Genomic DNA, 25,715 nt, shown 5'->3' with positions numbered 1-25,715 from the left:
GTTATCAACTGTATTACAGGTGCTGCCATTAAAACTTTAACTGAGGTATATTGTCAGCTGTGCGAGATAAGCCATCTTAGAGAGCACAGTTTTAGTTATTAGCATATACCTCGTAGAGTTAGCCTTGCAATTACGCCGTTGCATACATGTGGCTGAGATGCCCCAGACTGCAGGAGTGTCGTAATGTCATTCAGAGAGATGGGCTTTGCTATGTCAGACTTTCTTTGCTATAACCATTTATAGGAGGTCTTAAAAAATATACGGATGGCAAAACGGAGCTAGTTTTACTTCACCTATAACTTAGTTTCTGTGCTAGCTGCATCCACTTGACCCCTGCGAACTTCTTAATCTCATCCGCCCACCTAACTTTCTGCCGCCCCCTGCTGCGCTTACCTTCCCTTGGAATCCAGTTTGTTACCCTCAGCGACCATCGGTTATCCTCTCTTCGCACTACATGTCCTGCCCATGTCCATTTCTTCTTCTTAATTTCTACTAGAATATCGGTAACTTGAGTTATTTCTCTGACCCACTCTGCACGCTTTCTATCTCTTAATGTTACCCCTACCATTTTTCGGTCAAGTGGATGCAGCTAGCACAGAACCGGGTTAAGTGGAGAAATATGGGAGAGGCCTTCGCCCTGCAGTGGGTATAATCAGGCTGATGATGATGATGATGATAACTTAGTTTACTACAGTGGTATTTTACGGTGCATATTTACTGCCACGTCGGGCTTGTATAGCTTTATATCTTGCATAAAAGCTAAGTTAGAGCCTGATTGACATACATCAGATTCAAAGAAGAAACACATGTAAGGACTGTTTACAGCACAAATCTGTTTTAAAACTACAAGCTGTCAACTCATACATCGCAACACTGCAAACCTAGAAAGAGAATATTCATTAAAGAAGGACTTCAGAGCGTTTATTTCTGACACAGATGTAAGCAGCTGGTTGCATCTCATCACATTTGACAAAGCTTGACATGTCCATGAGGCATACGATCACACTGTCATATGCTTTCTTCAATCCATCTTCAAGAAACACCTTCATAGATTGGCTTCCAGGCCAATATCAGCCACTTGCATGGTCGCTTCGAAATCGCTGATGGCCAAATGTGGGAAAACTAGGGCAGGTGGAAAAAAGCCAAGTGTGCGCATGAAGCAAGCTGCTGCAGTACAAGTGAGGAAGAAAAAAAAAATTATAGGAACTGAAGGAGAGGAAGAGAAAGAACAAAAAGTTCCAGTGGGGAGCCGCAAAAGGTCAGATCGTTAGTGCAGGGCAGCCGGTAGAGCTCCACTTTTCAACGTTTGCCATTTCCGTAGTTCATGCCACGAATAGGAGCTTTGAAGTTTGCAGCCACCTGCTGCTGCAGTTGGTAGGCTAGGGGATGGATCTTGAATCCATAAAGCCTGCAGAGTGAGGCAGAGAAAGAGTGAGAAAAAAAAAAAAGATGTACTACCCAGGGATGCAAGTCAATAGAAGAACCAAAATCTGCTTTCAGCCAAAAGCCAATACCATCTCCTGCGCAGAGCTTGCTTCTCAAGCTTCTCAGGTGCACTCAAGTTAAACACATTATGTGGTGAAAACACAAGTGGACATTTTTCATGAAGTAGCTCTGCATTGTGAACCATAAGAAATGCTAATAATAAGAATTTGTTTGTTTTTTTTTTTTTGTTTCAACACTTAAATTTTCCCATCTGTTTTCACTTCCCTTACACATTAGGAACATCACCCAACTACCAAGGCCGCCAACAATGCCCATGGTAGCCCAGCTCCTATAACTATCTCAAGAGGCAATGCTCATTAGTGTTCCTGCATATGCTCAGACAGGGAGCAGAGTTGCGCAAATGGTTTCCCTGCGCCCCTCCTCAAATGTTCCAATTTGATGTGGTGCAGCCGACTTTACAGATACTATGCTGCTGTTTGACATGTGCAGATCTCCCTGAGGCATCATGTGGCGCCATTTGCCGGTGAGCTCTCATACTGGCGCAGTCACTGCCGGCGGTTGGTATGCGCTGCAGTACACGCTATGCTGACTCTTAATTGAGCACTTCGTGTACTGTAGTACCGTTACCAGGGTGCCCTGGACTGAACAGTGTGGGAGATCGGAGCCGACGACAGCACTGAGATGGACCGCAGCAGCCGACGCCTTGCACCTCGGCTGGAGTAGAAATTCGCACAATACTACAACCAAGACTTCCAGCATAGTGTTTTTCTTCAAAAGAATGCTACACTTTTGCAACAGTGGCAGTGAATTTAAAAGATAAAATGCACTGTTCCTGAACAATCATAACTTGCAGGCTATGAGAAAACAAGCAAATTACTGAACACCACTGGCAGAGCCCTAATTGAGGTTCCTGGCACATGAAGAGCGGCTTTCCTGCAGAGCTTGCAACGAAATGGCAGACCTTTGCGCAACTCTAATCCCTGCAGAAGCATATACCATACCGGAACACTAGTGCTCATGGTAGCAGTGTAGGTCAAGGTGGATTGACATCCACCACCTGCAGCATCATGCCCATGACATGATAAAGAAGCCATAAACAAAGAAGGGGACCTAACCCTAGCACTTCTGAATGCTATGCCACATCGGACCATGCAAATTGACTGAGCTATCCACATTAGCAGTCTATGCAATGCACATATTTATGTGCAACAACAAAAGCCTAAACTACAGGTACTCATTAAGGTGGTAAGGTATGGCAAGCCTTTCTCTGCATAGGCTTCACCACACAATCATAATCTAATAACTCCTCATGCATAGCAAAGTCTGCATGAGCAATAGCTTTTCGTCCTTTGAGAAAGCACACATCGAACAGCTCACCAAAAGCCTGCATGTTTAATTGTTGCCTGCATGATGCCAATGTGCTTTTGTACTTTCAAGATAAAAGTGTACGTAAACTCATACAAAAGTTGCACATCAAAGAGAGTGCAAAAGATTGCACCAATGACACGCTGGCGGTCCTGTGAAAAAGCGAGACATTCTCTCTGTCTCCCCAGCCAGGTGAATGAAGGCTTGCCTACCATTTACACATTCTGGCTAATCTATTAAGGTTTGCACAAGGGCACGGATGCTATATATACTAGATGTGCATAAAAAAAAAAAGTTGAAACTTAGTTGATCTTTTTTTTTGTATTCTTATTTCTGGTTCGTGCTGCTGCACTTGTTTCCTGAATTTATAGAAGTGCACAGTGTAGGAGCACTGCTTAAAGGGAAGCTGAAGTGGTTTTGAAATTGTATGACATTGGTGGTAGGAAAGAGGGGGTTTTGTTGATCATATGTGTCAACTCTTTTTTTTTTCAATTCTGCAGATAAGAGAAACAGAAATGGCTTGTTAAAAATGCGCCGCGGTCACGCTCTCGTCGCTGCAGGGAGCTGGGGGAGGCGGGGCACCAAAACTAGGGAACACAGATGTGACGCCAATCTCTGAATGCCGGCCAGAGCGCTAGGCCGCTCGTTTTGCACGCTTGCTTTGCTCCATCCCACGCTTTGGTGATTGGCAGATCAGCGCAATCTGCTGCTGGTGCCATTTGTTTTCTCTAGTTTTATCGTTCTGTGCTGAAGGTTCCGAGTGTTCAAAGATCCCATGCGATCAGCCAGCAGATACGCAGCTGTTGCGGAGTGGCGCGCCGCGCGCTTCGACGCCCTTCGACCAGTGAGCCTCTTTTACTCAGTTGTTAAATAAACGTCATTCGATGTTTGAAAATTATTTTCCTCGTGTCATTAGAAAACAAACATTCTTGTGAGTGCGTGAAACGACTATAGTGACTATCAGCACAACGTTCCGTTGTACGAACATCTGTGGTCCAGGCAACATGGTGCTTTGTCTCCCAGAGGTTAAAAAACTTTCGACGCTGTGGGTCTTTGTCATGAAATGAAAAAAAAAAAAAATTTGTCTTTGGAACCAGCTGTGTTTTGCACTAATGATTTCCGTGCTTATGACGATAATCGAATCTTGGCAGTGATTGCAGCCACTTAGGATTCCAATTAAATCAGCGCAACTGAAGTCCGGTGCCGTTCTGTCATTGTTTCCGCACCTAATTAGGTTAATACCATTGTTGCATGGCTGGCTTCACTGTCGTTACGCTTAACCGAGGATACCGAACTTGAAACACGATTCGCGGCGAGCTGTGTAACAGTGAGCCGCCGTTCTTGGCTACGTCAACAATTATCAATCAGGTACAGCAAACGAAATGCATGATCGGTAGAATGAAAGTGCATTTTGCAATAGTCATTTATAACACAGTATCTGCAATACAGCGCACTCGAGCATCGTCTGAACGCAGCACTGCCTTCACATGCCGCGCCTTCCGCAAGCTGTCAGTGGATCCTTCGTGCTAGCGTCAAAAAAGTGTGCTCAAATTTATTGCAGTCTTAAATAGTAAGCCCAGGGATTACGAAATGTCAAAAATTAACCCTTAATGAGGTTCACTTACCCGTAACGAAATGCTGGTAGGATAACTGCGATACAAGCAATACAAGCAAGTTTCTCTTCACAGATAGCGGCAGTCGCCGGTGCCGTCGCGGCTTATCCGATCTTCTTGTATGTATACATGAGCTTATCTGGTAAAGTAGCGCAGTGATAAATGATATCTTCATTTTATTGTGAGACAGAGGGATTTAAAGTAGGCAGTTCTATGAGTAGCCTGTTTACTACAGCGCTGCTCAATTTCCAAGCGTCGTCTGCTGTGTTGATGCGAAACAATACAGGCCTAGCGATAACCAGGGAGTGCGCTCATCCAGAGCGTCCGTCCAACACGCTCGCTGCCGGCACCATTCCAGTAAGCTCGCTTTATATGGTGCTGCAGGTGCTGCGAACATGCCTGATTTCATGACGCGGCTGAAGCCGGACAATTTTCAGCGTTGCGTTGAACAGTGCACCGAGCAAACTAGCTGCGAAGATAGGACGGGCAGCCGCTGCAGTACGTGTGCATTTGTCGCTGCGCGTTGAGTGATACTCGAAGGTTGTATAAATGCACTGTCGGCTAGGATTGCATCATATACAATGCCCATTTCTTTTGCTGCTACTGAAATGAGCTTTAGTGTGTAAAGGGCAGTTGTTAGAGCGGGCCAACTCTTGTGCTTTTCGACTCGTGCTAATGTGCTGACTTTGCTTTCGCTGTCGATGCACTCGACAGAGTCTTTTGTTTTTAACTGCTGGTTGCTCGAACGCGTACAGTAAGTGTTCAAGGTGTTTTACATTGTTTGAACAATCAATAACATTTTAAATCGAGCTCTCAAGTCCCCTGAAGTAGCGCGCACACAGCAACACCGCCGGCGCTGGTCTGGCATACCAAGTTTGACGTCATGATGGGCCCGGCCAATTATGGACAACAACGGCGTTTGCTTGGAGGGCGGTCCCGCTGGTGCTCGATTTCTTGTAAAAACTGCCGTTTGCGCTCCTTTCTGCCATTTTTAAGTATGATAGTTATGTGCAGCATTTTATAGCCTTTGTCTGCTGAACAAGACAAATTTTTTGCTTACCTTTAAGAACAGAGCATGTGAACTTACCGAGGTACGAACTGGCTTGTGGGCCTCTTGGGCCGGTACTCAGGGTGCACCATGAATAGCATATGAGGAAAGCCAGTTCCAAAGTAGGCACCATCAGTGTGATGGTGGCGCGAAGATTTTGGTCCATAGACATCCATGCACTTGGGGCAGTACAGTTTTACCATCGCTTCTCCTGGCACATCCGAGAGACCTGTCATCAAAGGCAGCAAAACTAAATTGCAGATTCAAATTTATTAGCAACTTTCTCAGCCATCACTAGACTTGAAAAAGGAACAGTAGGCACCTGCTTCAAAACAAAAGCATACCAAAATATTTAGTTTAGCAATACCACTCTGGAAGACAGCACATGCACTTAAAGTGATTGTCAGTCAACTGATTTGTGGGTCACAAATGGTTACTTGTACTATGTTACAGCAGATTGATTGAAATAACTTTATTCTCTAACACAGTAGGACGGGGATACCCATCCGCTTAAATGGCAACTTCGAGCACTTTGGTCCGGGTGGAGTCTTCAGACAGCTGGACGACAGCAAGCTGCGTTGTCGTGTCCGAGCTGAGCATCAGAGCCTCCTTACTCCCAGACAACCTTTTTCTGGCTATGCAGCCAAAGCTACAGAGCCTAAATGCATCAGCTCAGTGTGCAGCAGAATAATTCCAGAAAAGTTCCTTTGTAAATTTTGTGGGCCATGCTCTGGAATATTATACCATCACGAAAATATTGACATTATTATATCAAAATTGTATACAACACAAGCATATACAATGTTAGTGTAGTGCATTTTAATATCACTACAGCACACCGAGCAAACAAAATGGCTGCGCCATCTGTTGGGAATCTCCCGAAGAGTATGTCTGCTGAATCTGCTGAGTCTACCGGCTGGTTTCTGTATACTTTCGCAATGTGGTTATTTCGGCAACGTAAACAGCGCATGATATTAATTTATGTTCACTTAGACCTTATATATTCAAAAGAAAGGCATTTCTGCATCTTTGGCGGCTCTAAAGCTATAATTTCAAGCAAAAGTGGAACTGAAACCGTAACCATAACTGAGGCCAGATATGCCAGAAATACATGGTGTAGTAACACGGTTAACGAAAGCTCTGCCCTCTTAGCCTTGGCTGCACAGCCAAAAAAAGTGGTCTGGGAGAATAGGAGGCCTCTGTTGTTCCTTTCTCGATGTGTTTGCATTAAGTCTGGGCATGTCCAGATCATGCGAACCATGTTTGCTCTGTTTTTGCAAACTTTTGCATGTCTCTCTGTATTGTTTTGGGTACCACCAGCTCATGAGCAGAGGTTGGGATATGTTCTTGTATGTAAGGGTCTCCTCCAAATATTCTCTTGCTCTTTGTTTAGTAATCTGTCAGCCGGTGGATATACCGCTCGAATTAGTCTACAGTGTTGTGTGATGTAGGGCCCATGTGTGATGTGACAGTTGGAGCCCGGGCCCGCTCGGAAAGTTAGTCCTCAGACAAGCTCGTGAATCCCTTCATTTCCCTATAGCAGAGAGAGGGCTTGTGCCCATATTATTTGAACGTCTCTTTTCGAGTAGCCTAAATTTATTATACTGTTTGCTTCTTTCAATATTCTCCCTTCAACATAATTGCTGACCGTGGACTTGGAATCACTTATGATTTTTGCCTCTGTACCTGTCATAGCAAGTATTATGGCCATTTCTCCTGCCATTCCTGCAGAGTTTGTGTGAACAGAGCAGATAGCTTCAATCTCTTGGCTTTCACTTGCTACTACTGTCACCATAGCTGGGCAGTCTTCATACTGAGCTGCATCGATGTAGACCACATCCGTACAACTGCTGTAGCACTTTTGTCGGGCCTCAGATCTTGTGATGTTTTGGATGCATGTTTTTTGAGATTAGGGGATTTTTAGCCTTTTCCTATGTCTATCGGTATGTCTTTTCGTGCCACTTTGGCCCTCATAGGAGGTACTGAGGCTCTTTAGTATGTCTCTCCCTGTTTGTATCCTGGCGAATCTTTCCTATTTCGAGATCCTGCTGGCTTTAGTAATTTCATCAAGTGCGTTTGATATGCCGAGCTTCATGAGCCTTTCTGTGGGTATGTAGTGGAGAAGTCCTACAGCAGTCTTGATACGCTTCCTAATGACTCCGCCTATCCTCTCTTTTTCGCATTTAGTGCGATGCACATATAAGGTCACGCATGCTATTCTGCTGATCACGAATAACTGCACTAGCCTTAGATAAGTTTGCCTCCATTCCTGGATCCTGCTGGCTTTAGTAATTTCATCAAGTGCGTTTGATATGCCGAGCTTCATGAGCCTTTCTGTGGGTATGTAGTGGAGAAGTCCTACAGCAGCCTTGATACGCTTCCTAATGACTCCGCCTATCCTCTCTTTTTCGCATTTAGTGAGATGCACATATAAGGTCACGCATGCTATTCTGCTGATCACGAATAACTGCACTAGCCTTAGATAAGTTTGCCTCCATTCCTGTTTTCCAGTTGGTGATGCACCTAATTAGACCGATAGTCTGCTGCGTGTTATTTTCGAGTCTGTTGATGGTTTCACTGTGGCGTCCTTTGCTTTGGAGCCATATGCCTAGTATTTTTTCCACTCTTGGTATAGGGGCAACATTATTTCTTCTATTTAGGGTTGCTCTTTTCTTATTCTACTCCTCGGTGGTTGGTAAATGAAGAGTTCAGACTTCTCTGGTGAGCATGTAAGTCCTTTCGAGGGTTATATATTTTTTCACCGGCTCCACTGCCTGTTGAAGATACCTTCTATATGACAGTCACTGCCACTTGCTGTCCACAGGGCGATATATTCCGCATAAAGAGTGTCTCAGGCCCTCGATTTCATTCAGTCTCTCTGGCCGTCCAATCATTACAATATAAAATAATAACGAAGAGAGAACCGATCCTTGCGGAGTTCAGCAATAGTTTACCTTCCCCTATTTGTATACTAGCTTGTCTGTCCACAAGGAAGTTCTTAACGTAGCTAAACATTGTTTCCCTCACCCTGATGTCTTGTAAGTTTTAAAGGATCGCCTCATGCTTGATATATTGAACACTTTTTTCACATGTAACCCAATGATTGCTCTGCTGTCCTTTGTCTCTTTTTGTATTATTTGATGTTTAATTTGTAATGTTACATCCTGCGTGGATCAACCCAGTTGCCAATCCGACGGTGGAGCACCATGGTCAAATGCGCCCCATTGGGCCAAGTCTCGCTTCGAAATTGACATAGTATATAGAGGGCGAGGAAATCTCGCTGGAAGAGTTTCAATCACAGCAGGAATGGGCAAAAGCTCAAGGAAAATGAGGAAAATAAAGGGACCACCATGGAGGACATGAAAATCTTAATTTGACCGAAAGGAGGACTTGACCTCTGACTCCTCAGAGCAGCCCTCCAAGACAATGACAAAGGTGGCAACTCTCGTCGTGGAGGACACCTGAGCTGACATAATCTGAGCAATCAGAAGCAAAGAAATTTTTGTGAGCCCTCCAAGCTAAGCAAGAGCAGACAAGTACCTAAAGGTCAGGAAGGTCACAGTGGAAGATAAAAATTATGAAATAGCATCTTATATCACGGCACCAGAAAGGTGCGGCAAGGGAGTTATCCACGGTGCACCGTTAAAACACAGCCAGGAAGCTTTTCACCACCGAAAGTTCCAAGATATACATCAACTACTCAAGCATACCACACAGATGTGTGCTATACGAAAAGAAATATCACACTTGCCGCATCTACACAACCATGGGGCACAGAGCAGACGCATGCACTGACCCACACAACCCAAGGTGCCAGGGCTGCGGAACAGCTTACCCACTGAAGGACCATCACTAGGAGCCAAAGTGCCTAATATGCCGCAAAGGATACATCACATACGACCAAAATTGCCCAACACAGTCAAAAAAAGCAATGGGAAGCCAAAATCAGAGCAGCAGAAGAAGCTTCAGCAAAGGAGTCATGGGCGCCACCTGAAAATGGACAACACCAGAGCAGGCAGACATCTAGGGGAAGGGGCAACAGCCACTTCCGCTCACATTCATTTCCGAGATCGGGGAGGAGCTCATCCTGGACCAGGTCCAACACCAGGAGCGGATCCAAGAACAGCGGAGACATCGAAAGAAAAACGAGGTGAGATGGAAAGACAGAGGCTCCCAGGAGATGAAACAACACAGAGGAATCTAACAAAATTACGACAACCAATTGACAGTCTACTTAAGTAAGTTTAAAAAAATCAAGTTGAAAACCTAGAAAATGCAAACAGAATGAAACCAACTGAAACTAATTGTGAACCGTACCACCAAAACCCACCAAGAAATGAGAACGACGTTGCCCCACCACCAAAAAAAGGGCCGAAGAACCAAAATTACCATCTACGATGTATGCAAGGTAATCAATCAGAAGCTAGAAAAGAAACTTGGCAACTTCCTTAAAGAAGTAGGCAAAGTGTTCATGGCTATCAGAGGACAAATACATGCAGTGACTATTAAACTAGGAGAGATGGACATATGACTGCAACCATTGAAACAGGAAGGGCACAGAGAGATGGGATGCAAATTGATCATGGCAGTCAAAACTAACAGACACACTATCTGGCAGTGGAACTGTCAAGTTTTCCGCCAGAAAAGGCTGATTCTGCAACAGTTATTAGATAATAGACAAAGCTGACCTAATAGCATTACAAGAAGCAAGAACGTAAGTGAAATTGGAATGCTACAGAACCTTCTGCACTGGAGAAACAAAGACACAAGTGGCGACTCTTGTCATGAGGAATATTGCTACATGAAACTCAACATGAAACGAAATCAAAGATGTAGACCGCATCCTAATCGAAATAGCGAACAAGGGAAAAGAAGGCAGTTTGTTCATATTGAACATATATAGCTCACTGAAGCAAAGAAAAATCAAATTTGGCGCTCTGGTCCAGGCAGCCAAACAAACTGCAAATAAGCAGCCATTAGTGATTATGGGCGATTCAATGACCCGCACTCAGCATAGGATTATCAGAAAGAGGGTAAGGTAAGAACCCTCTGGCAGAAGGCGAAACAGACATGTCTTACCCTAATCACAGACCTATCCACTCCCACAAGAATGAGAAGCAGTGTATCTGGAGGCACCACCCAGGACCTAACCTTTTTTAGCTGAGTAGAAGCCACGTGGTGCAACACTAATGAAAATTTAGGAGGCGATCACTATATCATCGAGACAGTGGTAAAAAGAAAGAGAAGAAGATCGCAATAACTGAATGGGATAGCTACCAAGAATACAAAGGCTAATGACCGAAAGAGGTATCACAACATCGAGGGATGGACGACAAAGCTATGCACAGATACAAAGGGAGCAACTAAGGAAATACCCAAAATGTAGAGCTTGAAATCGCAGACAGTAGACTCCTACACCTCTGGTAAGTCAAAGCAGGCCCGGAGAAGAAAAGTAAGCAATAGAGATGGAACCGGACAATTAGGCAGAGGCTGGCCAGATTAAATAGGGCGATATAAGACTACATACAGGTAGGCTACAGCTAATGAAACAAAATTGGGAATAGATATGCAATGATATGAAAAGCTCCCTAGGCCTAGCAAAGATATGGCAGCTGTTGCATTATCTGCTAGAACTGGAAGGCAGCAAACAGCCACAAGGACAAAACCAGCAAGAAATTGTCCACAGCTATAAAGGGACACAAAAAGAACTAATAGAAGACCTAATAACATGCTATATAGAAGACAACCATCACAATGCTGCCGGATCATCAAGGCAAAAGAAAATCCTGAGCTGGACAAGTCAATCTAACAGTCAGAGGCCAGGGAAGAATTGAACCGCCTCAAAACAAAATCAGCACCTGGCCCAGATGGCATAAACAACATGATGCTGTAGAACTTAAAACAATGAGTCAATCAGCGACTTCACAAATTATATGCAGGAATGCTGGGAGTGTGAACAACTCACAGAAATATTGAAAACAACTCAAATTGTAATGATTCTAAAACCAGGAAAGAATTTGCAACTAGAAAACCTAAGATCCATCTCCTTAGCATCCTGTGCACACACAAGGAAGAAGAGGGATTAAGATACAACTTAAATAAGTTTATGGCTCACGATTCGTACGGTTTAATGCCCCAAAGCAATTCAGGCTACGAGAGACAATAGAGTTGAGGGCTCAGATTAATATTGATTAACCGGAGTCCTTTAGTGCGCACTGACATCGTGCAGCACAAAGACACAATTAAGTTAAAGCCCTGAAACACCTTGCAAGCATAATATATGAACTTACTAGACTTAGTCATCACGAATATCTGAGGCAGATGGACTTTCACATGCAGCAGAGAACTCACAATTGTACTCAGAAGTGTGCGAACTTTTGCACCCCATGCTATCCTTTGTGTCAAATGCCTATGCTGTCCTAAGAAATGGCTGTTGGTCAGACTCTTTTAGATGTTACACAGCTCTGAGACGGATTAAAAGTATTCTTGCTGGAGAATATCTGTTAAGTTGTATGCATACAGCAACTTTATAGAATAATGTAAAATCCCGTGTACAATACGAGGTTTTTTTTTCATAATTAGCGCCCTAAATTTCCGTTTCATACTATTTGCGGATCCGAACAAAAATTTTCGAAGTTACTCGAAGTTTCGGTCTCATTATTGCGGCGCGGTGTACTTGTTGACTACACACATGCTCGCATGTGAGCCACGCTTCGTGAAGTGTATATTTTTTTGGGAGCAAGATATCAGGGAAGCATTCATGGATAGCGATGACAGAAAGAAGCCCTTTTCGCGTGCAGCGGAACGAGACGAAGCTTTCGCGGCCCGAAGAATGGCGCATTCCCAGAAATTGAACTTGGCCCGACGAGTTTGTACGCAGTGCAAACGGATCGTGAACGTGTGGGCAGCCATCCCAGATCTTGTGAGCCATTCTTTTAAGAAGTGCGGCATCTCGAACGCCCTTAATGGCACGGAAGACGAGTACCTTTGGGATGATTTGATGGACAAAGAAATGTCCGAAGAAAACGCTGCTGAAGATGAAAGTGATTGAAGTGAGGTGCGAGACGAGTCTTCGCTGAGCTTTCGTCACTTGTATTATACACGGCTAAAGGTTTATTTTTTTCCCATTTTGCATCTCTAAAATTTCACCTCATATTATATTTGGGTTCATATTATACCCTGGTTCTTACGGTACCTGTTCCAAAGCTTTTTAAGAGCAAGCAACACAACTTCCAGCTGCTGATTATTAGTGTGATCCAGAAGACTGTCTTCCTAGTCAGACAGTTCACTGTGAAGCTCGTTTTCCAGGTACTTTGATGTCTTTTCAGTCTTTAAACGGCCCATGAAAAGATATTCGCTAAAATTATAAAATGCGTACTACCAATAGGTATCCCATCAATCTTTTCTGCCAAACCTTAAGCTAGCTTCATTAGCCCCGAACATATGGGCGATTAAGCCTAAATTATTTCTCTTCGAAGTCGCGGCGGTCGGCGCTTTGCAACTGATCAACGCTGTCGAAATGGTGTACTCATGAAACTTCCTTATTGTGACTCCTATTCTGCCGCCGTAAAATAACGATATGATTAACTTTGGCGACGCATGCAGAGTGAGCCGCAATGCACCGGGGGCAGCTGGCTTGAGCAGAAGCTTGATAGTATCGTGGTTATCGGTCTTGCCAGCAATTCGCCGCTGGTCAGTGATCCTCAAGAGTGATTCAATCCTGATATTCGGCTCAGTATTCCAGATGCCAATAAATTTAGCACGCTTTAGTTCCGACGTTGGCACTAGCGAGCCGCCGTGTCATTTGCGTACGGTCTGCGGGAGGAGGGGCCAACGCGGCGGTGTTTACGGTGGCCGATGAGGTGCTGCCATTGTGTGGGGCTTGACCGCGCTGTTGACGCCTTGTCGGACGGCACTCCGGAAACTACGTTATGAGTAAGATATTTGTAAATGCCGCTTCGCTCCGCAGATCACCGCGTCGCTTCGGTTGTACGTTATGGGCAATGGCGGCCGTAACCGAGAACGGTGGCGGGCTGTGTAAGTACAGCTAATCGCGATTGGCGGTTAACCGTGGTTAAGTTCGGTAACCTCGGTTAAGCGTAACTGTGGTTAAGCCGGCAGTGTAAAGAGGGTATTAGGAGTTTAACTAAAATGACACAGCAGCAGTCAGATCAGTTTTCACGTACGCTAGCATTATTGGTTCCACTCAGCTGAAAAGCCACTGTATGAGTCAGTCTGTGTGGTGCCTGTGACCTTGAAAGAAAAAAAAATAAAAATGGGTGCAACTGCACCATGTCTTTGTCTTGACCCCATGGCAATGCGAAAATAGATAAGCTTCGCTCGTAACTGCACAAGAGCACTACACAATTGCCACAGCCGAACATGCCCCTGTGTTTAACCCCCACTCTTGTCCTGTGCACAGCACGTCAGCATTGCCGTTAACATCCATATGTGCACAATGGATTCACAGCACATCCCTACTGCACTGCCTTCAGTATGTTAAGTGGTCCCAAAATTTTACAGTGCACTACCACTAAGTTCCTTAACCACCGCTTTTACCCAGAAGCCTGACTCTTGAAACTCAGCTTCAAACTACAAGCAAAGTGAAACACGCCATGCTTGGGTAAACATTGAGTACATACATTGGGTAAACTAATCTAAGTAGGCTGTAATATATTTTTGGTGTCTCGTGTAGCCTAAATATTCAAAATTTTTGTGCTCATACACTTTTAAAAATTTCTAAAAAAACAGCCTATTGCTCATGCAAGAACAGCAGAAGAAGACCTCTGCAACACTGAAGTATGCAAGAGAAACCTCTTTCCTTATACGGTATGTACTAAATTGAAGGTATGGTGTCTTTTTTTCCAAGCTACAAATAAGGCTTGGAAAAAAAGATGGCATGCAAAAACGTGCAAGCAATGCATAAGTCGATATCTGAGAGGCAACACTGAAAATGTGCGCCACATCAAGCTCAGCAAAGCCGCCGACGTGTAAACGCAGAGTCGCCTGCACAGCACAGTCACCACTATGCCACCACTGCTTAGTGTTTCACGCAGCCCAGTCCTGTACCCACATACTCTTTTTTTGCTTTCCTTACAACATTGAACTCTTTTAGCACCTTCGCTTTCTGAATGGCCTGCACTGCCGCCTTTTCACATTCCTATAATTCTCTTTTCCCGCGTTTGCCATGTGGCCTCAAAAGTCATAAAAAAAATGGCTTCTCCTAGCTGATTTCAAGCCTGGTGGAGAAGCTTGATGGAGCTATCTTGCGCAACACAAAAAGCATTTTATTCATATCTTGGTTAAAAACCATTTTATTCATATCTTGGGTCTGAATATAATGCGAAACATGTTCTGAAACCGATGAACTAAGGAAAAATTCTCTCATAATGTTAGCACAAATACCATACTGAGTATTAAATGAACACATGCATCGTTCAAGGTTGACAAAAAAAAAAAATCAAGAAATCACTTCAATACTCTGACTGTTCCGGAACTTTAAAAGAATTTACTCACCAATTGGGAGCATTTGCTGACTTTCACAGTACACCCGGGGGCAGTAGCCAAAGTCACCGTTCTGGTACTTTTCAATCTGCATGCCCACACACAATTTTTTTTTTTTATTTCCTCAGAGACCCTTTATAGAGACTACATGAAAAGCACGTTATTATACATTACATGAGAAAAGCACCAAAAGTAGACGACAGGTGGTGGTAAAATGTTTGGGCCGCCACTCTAAACATACTCTGGGTGTCACAAAAAAAGTTCACCGGCCACTGATTCCAAACACTGACACTGAGGGCATTTCCTAGTAATGCCGCCTTTAGACTAGGCCCCTCACTTCGTTTCTCCATGCCACCCCACTACAAATTCCCTGGTGCTGTCCCTGAAATAATGATGATGTGCAACACTTCTAGAAATGGTGCATGTAGTGCAGTAGGTGAATAAATGCGAATTTATGGCTAAAACACGGACTCTTTTAAAACATTTAAAAGAAGTGAACAAAATTAATGTTTTAGGCAGGTCTTTGCAACGTTTCAGCCTCTTTTCCATGCTCCCAGTATGCAAATGTGCAGAGGCATTTAATGAGTAAGTACTGTTCTTCAGGTGCAAGATGTGCATTGAGATTCTGGACATTATGTGCATATTTTAACCTCAACAAATTTCTACTGAGATATGTAACAAAAGTGGCAATTACAAAATGTCTGCGTTTCTACAAGAATTTAAGTCACGCAGCTATGCACATATGAAAGGAGGTACAGCAAAAAAAGAGCACAAATGCTAATGCGTGAGTGAGCATCACTGCCTTCAAAAGAAGCAGCTCTTATCGTTAAAGAGGAAACTGATGCACATACCATGAGAGCAATGCCCCGGTTTGTGAGAATATAGCGGGCATGGATAAGGCCATACAGCATCTCTGCTGCTTGCTCAATCAGATCACTTTGGTTGGGATTGTCATCCAGCTCATCATCTGCAGAAAATGTGCAGAAAAGCAATGATTCAAGCAGTCATATGCAACAAAAACTTGGTTGATAATGTAGCATGACATTATTTACATAAATTCCACCACATCTTTTAATAAAACAGTCATTGTACTAGCATTAACATTCGTCAGCCTTTTGGTAGGGCACTACAGCTTGCCGGGCACACTTGGTGTGCATGCTGCTTTAGTTTGGTTTATAGGGTTAAATATCTAACAATAACTAAAGCTGTAAGGCCTGCTATAAGCAGAGGGCACAAGATAATTTCAACCGCTTGGAGTTCTTTATGTGCACTAACATCACACAGTACATGGGTGCTTAGAGTTTCACCTCCATCGAAGCCTGGCCGCCTAACTTAGTAGTCGAGTGCCCAAACCTCAAAGCCAAAGTGGAGGGATGGCGAACACATCTTCTTTGTGTGTATGGTGCAAACATTTCAGAACAGTCACAATGTAATCTGGGGTTGCGGGCATCACTGCACTTAAGTGCCAGCAACAGGCAGCACAACATTCCTGTGTGCACAGGATTCCAGAACATGCAGTCACAACTGCAGGCAATGCATATTGTTACGTTTCACCACCAACAAGTGGGACAGCTGACGCAGCCACAGCGCAGAAACAGGCAAAGCAGAGAGCATTTCGGCCATTTCAGCGCCTTCCGGCCAGCCGCCCACGCTTCCTCCCGCGGGCGTGCTCCAAGTCGCACGTGTGTGTGCGTGTGCGCGCGCGTGTGTGTGCAAACGCTGGTCAAGCCCGGCACTCGAGGGAGAGTGCCTCGCCCTTGCCCGTCTGCAAGAGGTGAAGGAGATTCTGTCGCGCCACCGACGATTGAGTCATCTTGCCATGTTCGGACTTGCGGGATCTCCCTTTCCATCTGAACTGACAGGCCTATAAAAAGCAGCGGTAGACTCAGCCGCGACAGAGTCTACGGGGAAGACGTCGCAGTGACAACGCCAGACACTAGCTGTGTGAGCGTGTCAGTATTTTCTCTGGGCCAGCTTCTCTGCCCGTTCCTTCATGATGTTGTATTAAACGTTTGTTTTGTTAGAAGACACCTCGCCTTTGCTGGGACTGCTGTTGCCGTCCGCCGAGCCACGGAGCCGCCAGGCCACGGAGCCGCCAGGCCAACGACCCGCATCTAACAACTGGCGTCAACAGTGGGATGAGCCACTGGCGAGCCCCAAATCTAATATTATGCAGCCTCCCAGCATGAGTAGTGTTGGTAGTGTACAGCCAAGAGTGCATGAAGTCGACTGGCCTCACAGCAAACCACTACTATCATGCGATGCCTCTCTTAACCTCATTAATAAGATGATGCTCGTATCGCTCACAAATTAATTTGAGACTTTAATCACAACGTACAAGTTAGTGAAAACAGCAGTGTAAGTCATGTCACCATTAGCCTTTGCATCCCATTTTTGCTGCACCATAGGTACTGTGATGAGCTCGTAAATGACATCGTATCTCAATACATACGGGAGCCACTGACACAAAGGAAAGCATAGGGGGTGTTTTTATTATTGTATGTCACAACGACATCCATCATTTTCCCAGTATTTATTTGATTCACATCTTAGTGTCATCTGTAATGCAGTGATTTTTCATCAGCACTGTCACAATGGCAAACAGAGCTGCTTAGTATGTATAAAAAAATTCACTTATACCAGAAACGGAACTGAAATAATGTCATCAGATGTATGAAACATAGCCTTTTCTCAATGAAATTCAGAAATTACCTGTAGAAAATGAAGAGCTGCTAACAACTGCTACACTGGAGCCCTGTATGCTTTAACCGAAAAAAGTTGGAAATGATACAGTGAAAATTTGTTAAATTACATGCAACACACTCTAGGTATGTAGCAAGTCATATGGCAACAGAATAAGGAAAGGTGCTACATAAGAACAGAACAAAGCACAAAGTTCAAAACCATACCTGGCTCAAGATCCAGAATCATGTCTAGAGCCTGCCTGTAGTGAGGGACTTGCTCACTCAATCCAGTCAAATTAAACTTGTCCTGAATGTAATCTTCATCAACCTGGAAATGACACATATTATTACAGGTAACTGCAGGAAGGCATATTGTCGATGCGAAAAAGCAATAATTTAGCTAGCATCACTTTAAGCAGCTGAAGCAAGATACCTACAGAGAAGATAGTAAACTGTCCATGCCCCCCCCTCCCCTCCTCCTTTTTTTAACAGTTCCCCTTTCTATGCTTCAGCAAATTGACAAGTAGTTCACATCTATCAAGAGAACAAAGTTGACTATGAGCCCAGGAATTGCATTCTAACTGTCCCAGTATTCTCGATTACTGTTGAAGGGACTGAAAACTGAATTTCAAGGACCCATTTTTTTCAATAACAAAGGTTGACACCTGAAGGCGCTTAATAATACAAGTCAGAAACACTGCTGAAGTCTTCTATAAAAAACTTTTACTGTACAACTAGGGCTTCCACACTGCCGAAAAGCCACTGCCTGCCTGTAGTGCTCCTCACGAGCATGCCTCAGGTAGGTAGTAGTTTACGGGGACATGGCCGGGCACAGAGTGGCCAGCCAGTTTAGTGACACCATGAAACCACATGACATAGCGAAATTGGTACAAGGTGCAACCTGGGCAGCTCTTTTGAGATTGAAATGAACCCAAAGGGAGCCTCGGAACTCCCATCAGACATGCCACATCTAAGCTGTGTAAACATGTTTGTACAGCTTGGTTAAAGCAGAGCTGTGTAACTCCTACCAACTAGCAAAACCATGCAAAGTAAAGATAAATTCAAAACCAGGGTTACCCATGATGATCCACGATTAACTCCAAGCTTAACTACCTAGCAGGTACTACCCAGCAGATACCTATGCTTTTTATGTATCTCACCGCTAGAAGCTGTGATAAGAGTGAAACAGCGACTGCATACTGGCAAAAGTAAAGAGCTAATAAACAGCATGGCTTTCGTTGCCAGACCGTAATTACAGTTTTAGTAGAACTTGGTGTCTATACACATTCACTCGTGTCAATTATATCACTAATGTACTATTGGGAACAAACGAAATGCGAATAGCAGAATGCACGACCAAAGGACCGGCTTAAGCCTCCTGCCTGTCGTCATCAGTGACAGGCACACTCATTCGGTTTACAATAGTTTTTATTTTGCTTCCAGTTTGTTTTCCCGCTTTGCCACTGGAGCACACATTCATGCTTTCCACTGATCGCATCTTGCACAGAGCAGTTGCACAGGCAGCAGCTACTGTGGCTCCCATGGGAAGCACCCTAGCCTGAGGCCCTTTGATTTTGCTTCCATCATCACAGTGTTATCAGCATCTGGTTGCGCCCCCAGTAACCAGGCGTGAAAAGAAATGTACCGAAACGGGATGAGCACATTTATCTCTCATGATGACAGGCAAACAGTAAAGTGGACCTTTAGTGACGCACTCCTCTGTTCACATTTCATTCCCTGCAGATAGTACATCTCAATGACAGTTTTAGCGAACCACATTTGACGATGGGCCAACAAGTGGAGAACACTGATGCCATTTTGGTAACTTTATATATATGCAGGAAGCACCGCCTATCAACACATACTCTTGTTCACATTGAGAGACACATTTCAAGCAGTGTCTGAGAAGGAAATAGAAAACTGGCCATTTAACAACCTAAAAATCAGATTCTAGTGAGATATGGGTAAACGTAGCCCAAGATTGTATCATATATGAAGTTTTCAGCCCCAAATAAAATTTAATTTCTCACTTCATGAATACTGAAAAGCCCAAGTCTGCCAATATCAGGAAAGGCATTTCTATTTCCAGCATATTGTAAACACCTGGAACATCTAGGATTTCGATATGCATCCCATAAGTAACTTGCAGCACTACAGAAGCTAGGAGAACTCTTCAGCCAATCATGAGAATGCGATAATAGTATTCCTCTGCACTGCATCATCTGCACGTTGTTTGCTCACAGTGCATGTAGATATGGTTGCAAGAGAGTTTAGACAGTCACAGTCTACGTACAAAACACTGAAAGAAAATTTGAAAGGCTTATAATAACGTTCTGTGTGATGTTACGCTGTTTTTCACATCTTCACCTTTAGCATAGCCGCACCATCTGGTTTTTCTGATTGAACCACTTTTTTCATCATGCCGAATTATTTCTCTAGGCCTAGGAGACATAATCATTACTCAAAAGAAAAAATAAACGATATTCCGCAATCAGGGGTGCTGCTATAGTTGAGATGAGTCCAAGAAAAGCTTGGCATGCCCTTTACGACCAATGACCATACTGAAAAACCCTGTAATATAACATGTTCACTTTGAAGAAAGACATACTGCCCCAAAGCGTGCTGTCATGTTGGCAATGCAAGTTTAGTGTACTCACAAGTACTAGACTCAGAAAATAGAGTATGTAGCGCAATCACACATTCAGGATCTATTAGAAACACTGCTTTGCAAATACGCACTTTTTATACTGGCACTATACACATCACCTCTGCACTCATCGCAGCTTTGGTAGCACTGCGAAGAACTACCGTGATGGGTTATAGGCCTGTATACATTTCTAGCAAGACATTGTATAGGCAAACTACCTGGTCTACAGTCATCAAGGTGAGTCACTGCTGATCACACACAAAGTGGGAAAACTTCTAGCCTCCTTCTGGAAATAAGCCAGGTGCCTGTAATCTCCTCCTTGGGTTGAGGCAGAGGACCTCAATTGCCAGTTCCCACTTTCTCAAACAAGTACCAGCCATGTACTCCATAAAATGTTGGCGCCACTTTCTCATGCCTTTACACGGTAAGCAGCTCCGATAGAACTGGCACCCATGTGACATGTTCTGGCTACAGCCGACCCAGCAAAAGCAATTTATTGTATGCTGCATTTTTTTTTTTCCCAAGCTTGCAACCACAGGTTCATCATGCAATTGTCAAGACTGCTAGGAAAGATGTTTGGACACACATCACTCAATGTGATGGAAAGGCATCACGAGTTGGGCAGCATGGGCACCTTGGCTATTATGCATCTGCATGTGCCTACATCAGCTTAAGTGGAGTAGTGGAGATAGTTGAGGTAATTGGAGGCATTTCTGAAAATTAACACTGCAAAATAAAACCAAAGTGATAAAGCCCGTGCAAGGAGTTTTTAAGTTGACAAGCAAATGAGGCATGGTTGATCCCGAGCAAAAATTAAGTGCTGTAAAGGCACTGATGAAATGCAGCAGCATGGAAAGGTGACCTAGGTGAAATTGGAAGATCAAATAACAGCACAAATTGGCCACAAATAGGCAAAGAAGACAGGGCAAGCACTGCTTTAGGCTAGCTTTTTTTTCAGTTCTCTTGTCAACTGGCATTTGTGCTTATAGACGCCGAAGCCCCTTTAAACAGGGATATACAAGTGGGTCCCTTACAGGGTAACATTTCTTATGATGCAGTGCCAAGTTTGATGACAGGGTGCCACCCAGAGAATCGTTATGTTCTCTAAGCGTATGTTCAGGCACCTTCCTGTTTGCCCGATGCAGTCTTTTGCCCTCATCAGTATAGCATTGCTCGTCCTGTCTTATTGCTGGATGATCTTTTTGCACTGTTTTACAATCATGCAGTGATGAAAGTAAGCAAAGGTTTTGAGAGCAGGTAACTTGCGGAGGGTGACTCCAGTAGCCTTGGTGAGCTTAGTAGAGAGCTTGATTATAGTAAGCAATGACCCATTCAGGGCCCGCAGTTCTGTACTAGCTAAATCCGTTTGACCTCTGAGAACTTAACCTCATCCATCCACCCAACTTTCTGCTGCCCCTTGCTACACTTTCCTTCCCTTGGAACCCAATTTGTTACCCTAAGCGACTATTGGTTGTCCTCTCTTCGTATGCATACTCTGCCCATGCCCATTTCTTTTTGATTTCCACCAGAATGTATAACTTGAGTTATATCTCTGACCTACTCTCCACACTTCCTACCTCTTAACGTTACATGTACCATTTTTCGTTCCACAGCCCTCTGCGTTGTTCTCAACTTAAGTAGAACCCTTTTCGTTAGCCTCCACGTTTCAGCCCCTAAGGTGAGTACAGATAAGATGCAACTGTTGTATATTTTCCTCTTGAACAATACCAGTAAGTTGCTAGTGATAATCGGTGAGTACTTACCTAATGCACTCCATCCCAAACTTATTCTAGTTATTTCTCTTTCATGGTATGGACCTGCGGTAACTACCTGTCCTAAATAGACACACTCGCCTATCACTTCCAGTGCTTCGCTACCTATTGTAAATTGCTGTTCCCCCCAGAGGCTGTTGAACATTATCTTAGACTTCTACATATTGATTTTCAAGCCTACCTTTCTGCTTTTCTGTCTAGGTCACCAATCATTCTACGCAGTTCCAGGCGCCCGTGTGCTGTGCGATGTCAGTGCACGCTAAAGAACCCCAGGTGGTCGAAATTTCCGGAGTCCTCCACTACGGCGTCTCTCATAGCCTGAGTTGCTTTGGGACGTTAAACCCCACAAACCAACCAACCAACCATCCCCTGAGTTACTAGCAAGGCAATATCATCAGCGAATCACAGATTATTGAGGTATTCTCCATCAACCCTTATCCCTAACTGCTCCCATTCCAAGTCTGAATATTTTCTCTAAGCAAGCTGTGAATAATACTGCAGAGATTGTGTCTCCTTGCCTAACATCTTTTTTTATGGGAATCTTGTTACTTTATGCAGAACTACGATTGGTGTGCAGCCACTATAGATATCTTCCAGTACTTTCACATACGGCTCGTCTACACACCGATTTCGCAATGCCTGCATGTCTGCCGAGGTTTCTACCGAGTCAAATGCTTTTTTGTAGCGAATGAATGCTATGCATAAGGGCTGGTTATAATCTGAGCACTTTTCTATCACCTCATTGATGTTATGGATATAATCCGAAAACCTGTTTGATCTTTTGCTTGGCTGAAGCCTAAGGGTGTCTCGATTCTGTTAGCAATTACCTTAGTAAATACCTTATATGTAACAGATAACTGATTGACCTAATTTTTCAAGTCCTCAGCATCCCCTTTCTTATAAATTTAGATAATGTTAGCGTTCTTCCATGATTCCGGCACCGTTGATGACACCAGGCACTGCACAGATAGGGTAACCAGACTTCCTAGCACGATATCCCTCATCCTTCAGCAAACTGTATTTACCTGATCCTCCCCAGTTGATCTCCTCCTTTTCATAGTTTCTAAAGCTTTCTTAACCTCGTCCTTTTAAGCATGCAAAAGGCTGTTTCCCCTTGCCTGCCTCATGAAGGCACTCGTTTTTACAGTCAGGGAGTGAAGTGGCCAAGCAATCCTTACAAAGCACTTCAAGCGCAGGTGATATGCAGGCATACCAAAGATGCCTTGAGGTCATGCAAAACCTCCGCGTGAGGCCAGCTGACACCTTGTTTGCGCAGGATTGCTTTCTATATCATTTTAGAGATGACGCACCTGATTTAAGCTTATCCATTGTCCATTGGTGTGAATGCGAAAGCATCTCTTGGTTCATGAGTGGCATGGACACAGCCTGTCATCGCAGCCTTTCATCAGAATGTGTTTGCATGAATTGACACTTAAGAAAAAAATCATGTCACAGCAAGGAACCAAACCACCATCCAAACAGATCAGCTTCCCTGGCCCAAGCACGAGAGCACAACACTATCGACACAGCTGATCACACCTTGTGTAAAACTGCAACACATTCTTGCGCTGTTCTCTAACTGTAAAACACTTGTGCTGTGAAAATAGTCTTCATGAAGTTCCAGCTCTGCCGCTCCATTTAGCCTAAGTAAATACACCATACACATATGCCATCTGGCTGAGTGCGGGCAAGGCTTACTAGCGTAGTGTCAGGTGAAGTGACAGAACTCTATGCTTTCGCATTACTACACCTAAGCAGACTTAAGTGCACCCCTGGAATTTTTTGGCAGTCTGCTTGAAGGTGTCCCAACACAGGCATAGGAAAACAAACCAAATTACTGGCTGCTTGGACAACTGCTACCAAGGGCCAGAATTTTGTCGAGGTATACAAGAGATGTGTCCAGAGGTAGCCCTAGTACCACCTATTCCATGAGGTCTTTTAGAGGAACAGCCACATTGCACAACCTTAACAACACAACTTGGAAACGCTACAAGCCTTTCCTGGTAGTAAAAGCAGTCTTCTAGAGGCCTTCCACAGACATCTCTACTTGTAGCAAATGCCTGCAGGGAGGTCTAACGGTGAAAAAACTCAATGCCCCAACAATATGCTCACACTACGCCTCCAACAACACAGCAAGGGCTCCTAAACATTATGAGGTAAAATAAAGTTGACACACTAACAATAGTAATGGCAGTCTTGCAAATCAACAAAAAATGGCGATATTGATACTCAAGGCCATTAATGCGTGAGGAACGGGCCCTGGAAGCACAACAAAATGCTGGCAAATATGAGCGCTCACAAAGCACCTGTCAATGTCAAGGCAGACGCCCTGGCAGGCCGCGTGTGATTCTATGTGATGCATCAAGCAGATGGTGCTAATATATGCCCTGCACCCGTTATTAGTCTTATGGGCTAAAATAACATTGTCAAGACACCACATACTCTGAAGAGTGATTCGGTCACTTTTAACTAAATTCGCAAAGTGCACCTTGGCTTTCTGCTGGCTGCTGGAAAATACTAGCGAGCACGTTCCACCATCACAAAAGAGTGCAAATGCCTGCACCTTTTTTGCAGCTAATGTGCACCAAAATCGACAGCTTGTAACCCAATTGGTGGTGAAGAGACGGAGGAAAAGAAATAAAACAGGCGATTGCGCACGAAATAGCCGCCTTTTCGAGTTCGCCAGCTGACGTCGTAGGGTTAAGGAAATGGCTGTTCACTTACCTCGCAGAAGAACTCGTTCCCTCGTAGTCCGCAAAACCATGATATCCATGATACTTCCTCAGAAGAACTCATTGTCTCCGACAGCTTACCTGAGCGAAAAAACAAATTGGCTGCAAATGTGACAGTTATACCAGTGCTGCCGGTGCTACTGAAAGATTCGAGCGCTCGAGCAAGGCCGCGAGCGTCGCTCGAGCAAACCTCGAGCAAAGCTGCGAACATCGCTCATTCATTTCAGTACGGCACACAGCGGGCAACTCAGCATCACATGTTTAGTGCCTTCCTTAAGTATAGCAGGTAAGTTCATTTTTTTATGCGCAGAGGTTCTCAAAATCATTAAATTCACGCACATCTGAATGCTCCGTGTAGTGCCTCAGAATATTAAATGCATGGTATAGCGTGAAATGTAACGAAGTCGTGTGCTCACCGTTTTGAAACAAGAACTAGTGGCAGAGAACACTTGGCAACGCTTGGCCGCTCCGCTTTGTAAGAGCGTGGCGCCGTTTGCAATCAAAGTGAGAAGTCCTGACTGATCTCTTCCGACTAAGGGTAGGCGTTTGTCGACGCGGCAGGAAAAGTAGAAAGTAGAGAAAAAAAAAAAAGAGAATCGTTTTGTGACAGTCTTTGAAGACACTACCCCGGCCGCACCGCTCCACCACGGTCCTAACCAACGTTACTAGAACAAACTCAGTTTCACAACTCCCCATACCGCCCAGCGGAGGAGCTTGTCCCAAGTGGCGGTCGCGAGAACTAGAGGCGCTGCGGTCGACTCTTGCTCCTTCCCGGGCGCGTCGTCTGTTACACGCGGCTAGCGCACAAATAGTTTTAGCGAACTGCGGTTGCGCTCTACATGGCTGCAGTAAAATTATAACTAAATTACGAAAGCTTTGGCTTTGAAGCTAAGTTTTACCTGGG

General features: G+C 44.3%; 1 protein-coding gene across 1 annotated transcript; it reads right to left on the bottom strand.

Moving 5' to 3' along the window:
• Positions 1–904: 904 nt before the first annotated feature.
• Positions 905–25,479, bottom strand: LOC146203675 (casein kinase II subunit beta). The gene is made up of 7 exons (XM_084588850.1): positions 25,228–25,479; positions 24,804–24,892; positions 17,886–17,988; positions 15,828–15,943; positions 14,989–15,064; positions 5,512–5,701; positions 905–1,408 (listed from the first exon to the last, which is right to left on the bottom strand). Exons 2-7 carry the CDS (start codon positions 24,873–24,875, stop codon positions 1,300–1,302), a joined length of 666 nt encoding a protein of 221 aa, XP_084444976.1. The 5' UTR covers positions 24,876–24,892; positions 25,228–25,479; the 3' UTR covers positions 905–1,299.
• Between the last annotated feature and the right edge of the window lie 236 nt (positions 25,480–25,715).

This window comes from Amblyomma maculatum, chromosome 1 (genome assembly GCF_055883805.1).
Source record: "Amblyomma maculatum isolate TAMU_Amacu chromosome 1, ASM5588380v1, whole genome shotgun sequence".
NCBI lineage: Eukaryota > Metazoa > Arthropoda > Arachnida > Ixodida > Ixodidae > Amblyomma > Amblyomma maculatum.
Note: the sequence above shows the minus strand (reverse complement) of the source record. Positions and strands in the feature narration are given on the sequence as shown.

What these genes read in the sequence shown, in the direction of transcription:
- LOC146203675 (XM_084588850.1), bottom strand. Translation starts at nt 24,875, where the DNA reads ATGAGTTCTTCTGAGGAAGTATCATGGATATCATGGTTTTGCGGACTA. An exon ending in GGAACGAGTTCTTCTGCGAG is followed by an intron (nt 17,989 to 24,803) that starts GTAAGTGAACAG and finishes TGTCATTTCCAG; the next exon opens with GTTGATGAAGATTACATTCA. An exon ending in GATTCTGGATCTTGAGCCAG is followed by an intron (nt 15,944 to 17,885) that starts GTATGGTTTTGA and finishes CATTTTCTGCAG; the next exon opens with ATGATGAGCTGGATGACAAT.